Raw genomic sequence first — 621 nt, 5'->3', positions numbered from 1 at the left:
GTGATGTATGAAATCCCTTGGCAAATTCAGATGCTCTTGCTGCTAATCGCCTCCCCACCTGCTTGTCCACCTCCATCCCCTGCATCCCAGAATCCGCCTATGGGTGTCAGTCACTGGAGACGGATGGTGACACATGGAGCTGCTGATTGCCAGCTCTGGGCAGCCTGGGCTCTCAGCGCCTGGGTTGTCCTGCCCACCCAGGGGCAGTTTAGCTGTCACTAGGTCCCAGCTTTCCTGTTGTGCTGGGAGCTGGAGCACAAGAGCTCAGCTTGGGACTTGGATTTTTAAGTAAAGAGACCTGGCTGAACTCCTGCCATATGATCAGCATCTCACCATGTTCCTCGTGCAGTACACAGGTAAGGGGGATGTGGGGTTCTCTGAACAGACATTACTCCAATGGCTCTTGGTGCCATGTAGGATTATCTGGAGATGTCAGAGGTAACTAGCAAAATTCCGCTGCTCTCATCAGTGTGCCTGGCCAGCCCCTGGATCAGGCTGGCAGTTGTGAGGCTCTTAACAGTGACAGCTAAGCCAGGAGTACAGTAGAAAAACGGGCACAAGCCCAACAGTAGTTTTTGAACCTGAAACTCATCTCTGAAAGCAAAAGGTTGGGATCAAAAT

General features: G+C 52.2%; 1 protein-coding gene across 1 annotated transcript in view; it reads left to right on the top strand.

Annotated features, from left to right (window-relative positions):
- Positions 1-334: 334 nt before the first annotated feature.
- The window catches only part of LOC103801376 (ecto-NOX disulfide-thiol exchanger 2-like), a gene marked incomplete at its 3' end in the record, with an annotated part of 15843 nt that continues 15556 nt past the window's right edge, over positions 335-621 (top strand). Inside the window, exon 1 of the mRNA XM_009073790.1 lies at positions 335-356. Within this exon, the coding sequence (XP_009072038.1) occupies positions 335-356 (22 nt within the window). The remainder of the gene's footprint in view (positions 357-621) is intronic.

The sequence above is a fragment of the Acanthisitta chloris genome, unplaced genomic scaffold (assembly GCF_000695815.1).
Source record: "Acanthisitta chloris isolate BGI_N310 unplaced genomic scaffold, ASM69581v1 scaffold2674, whole genome shotgun sequence".
Taxonomy (NCBI): Eukaryota; Metazoa; Chordata; class Aves; order Passeriformes; family Acanthisittidae; genus Acanthisitta; species Acanthisitta chloris.
Note: the sequence above shows the minus strand (reverse complement) of the source record. Positions and strands in the feature narration are given on the sequence as shown.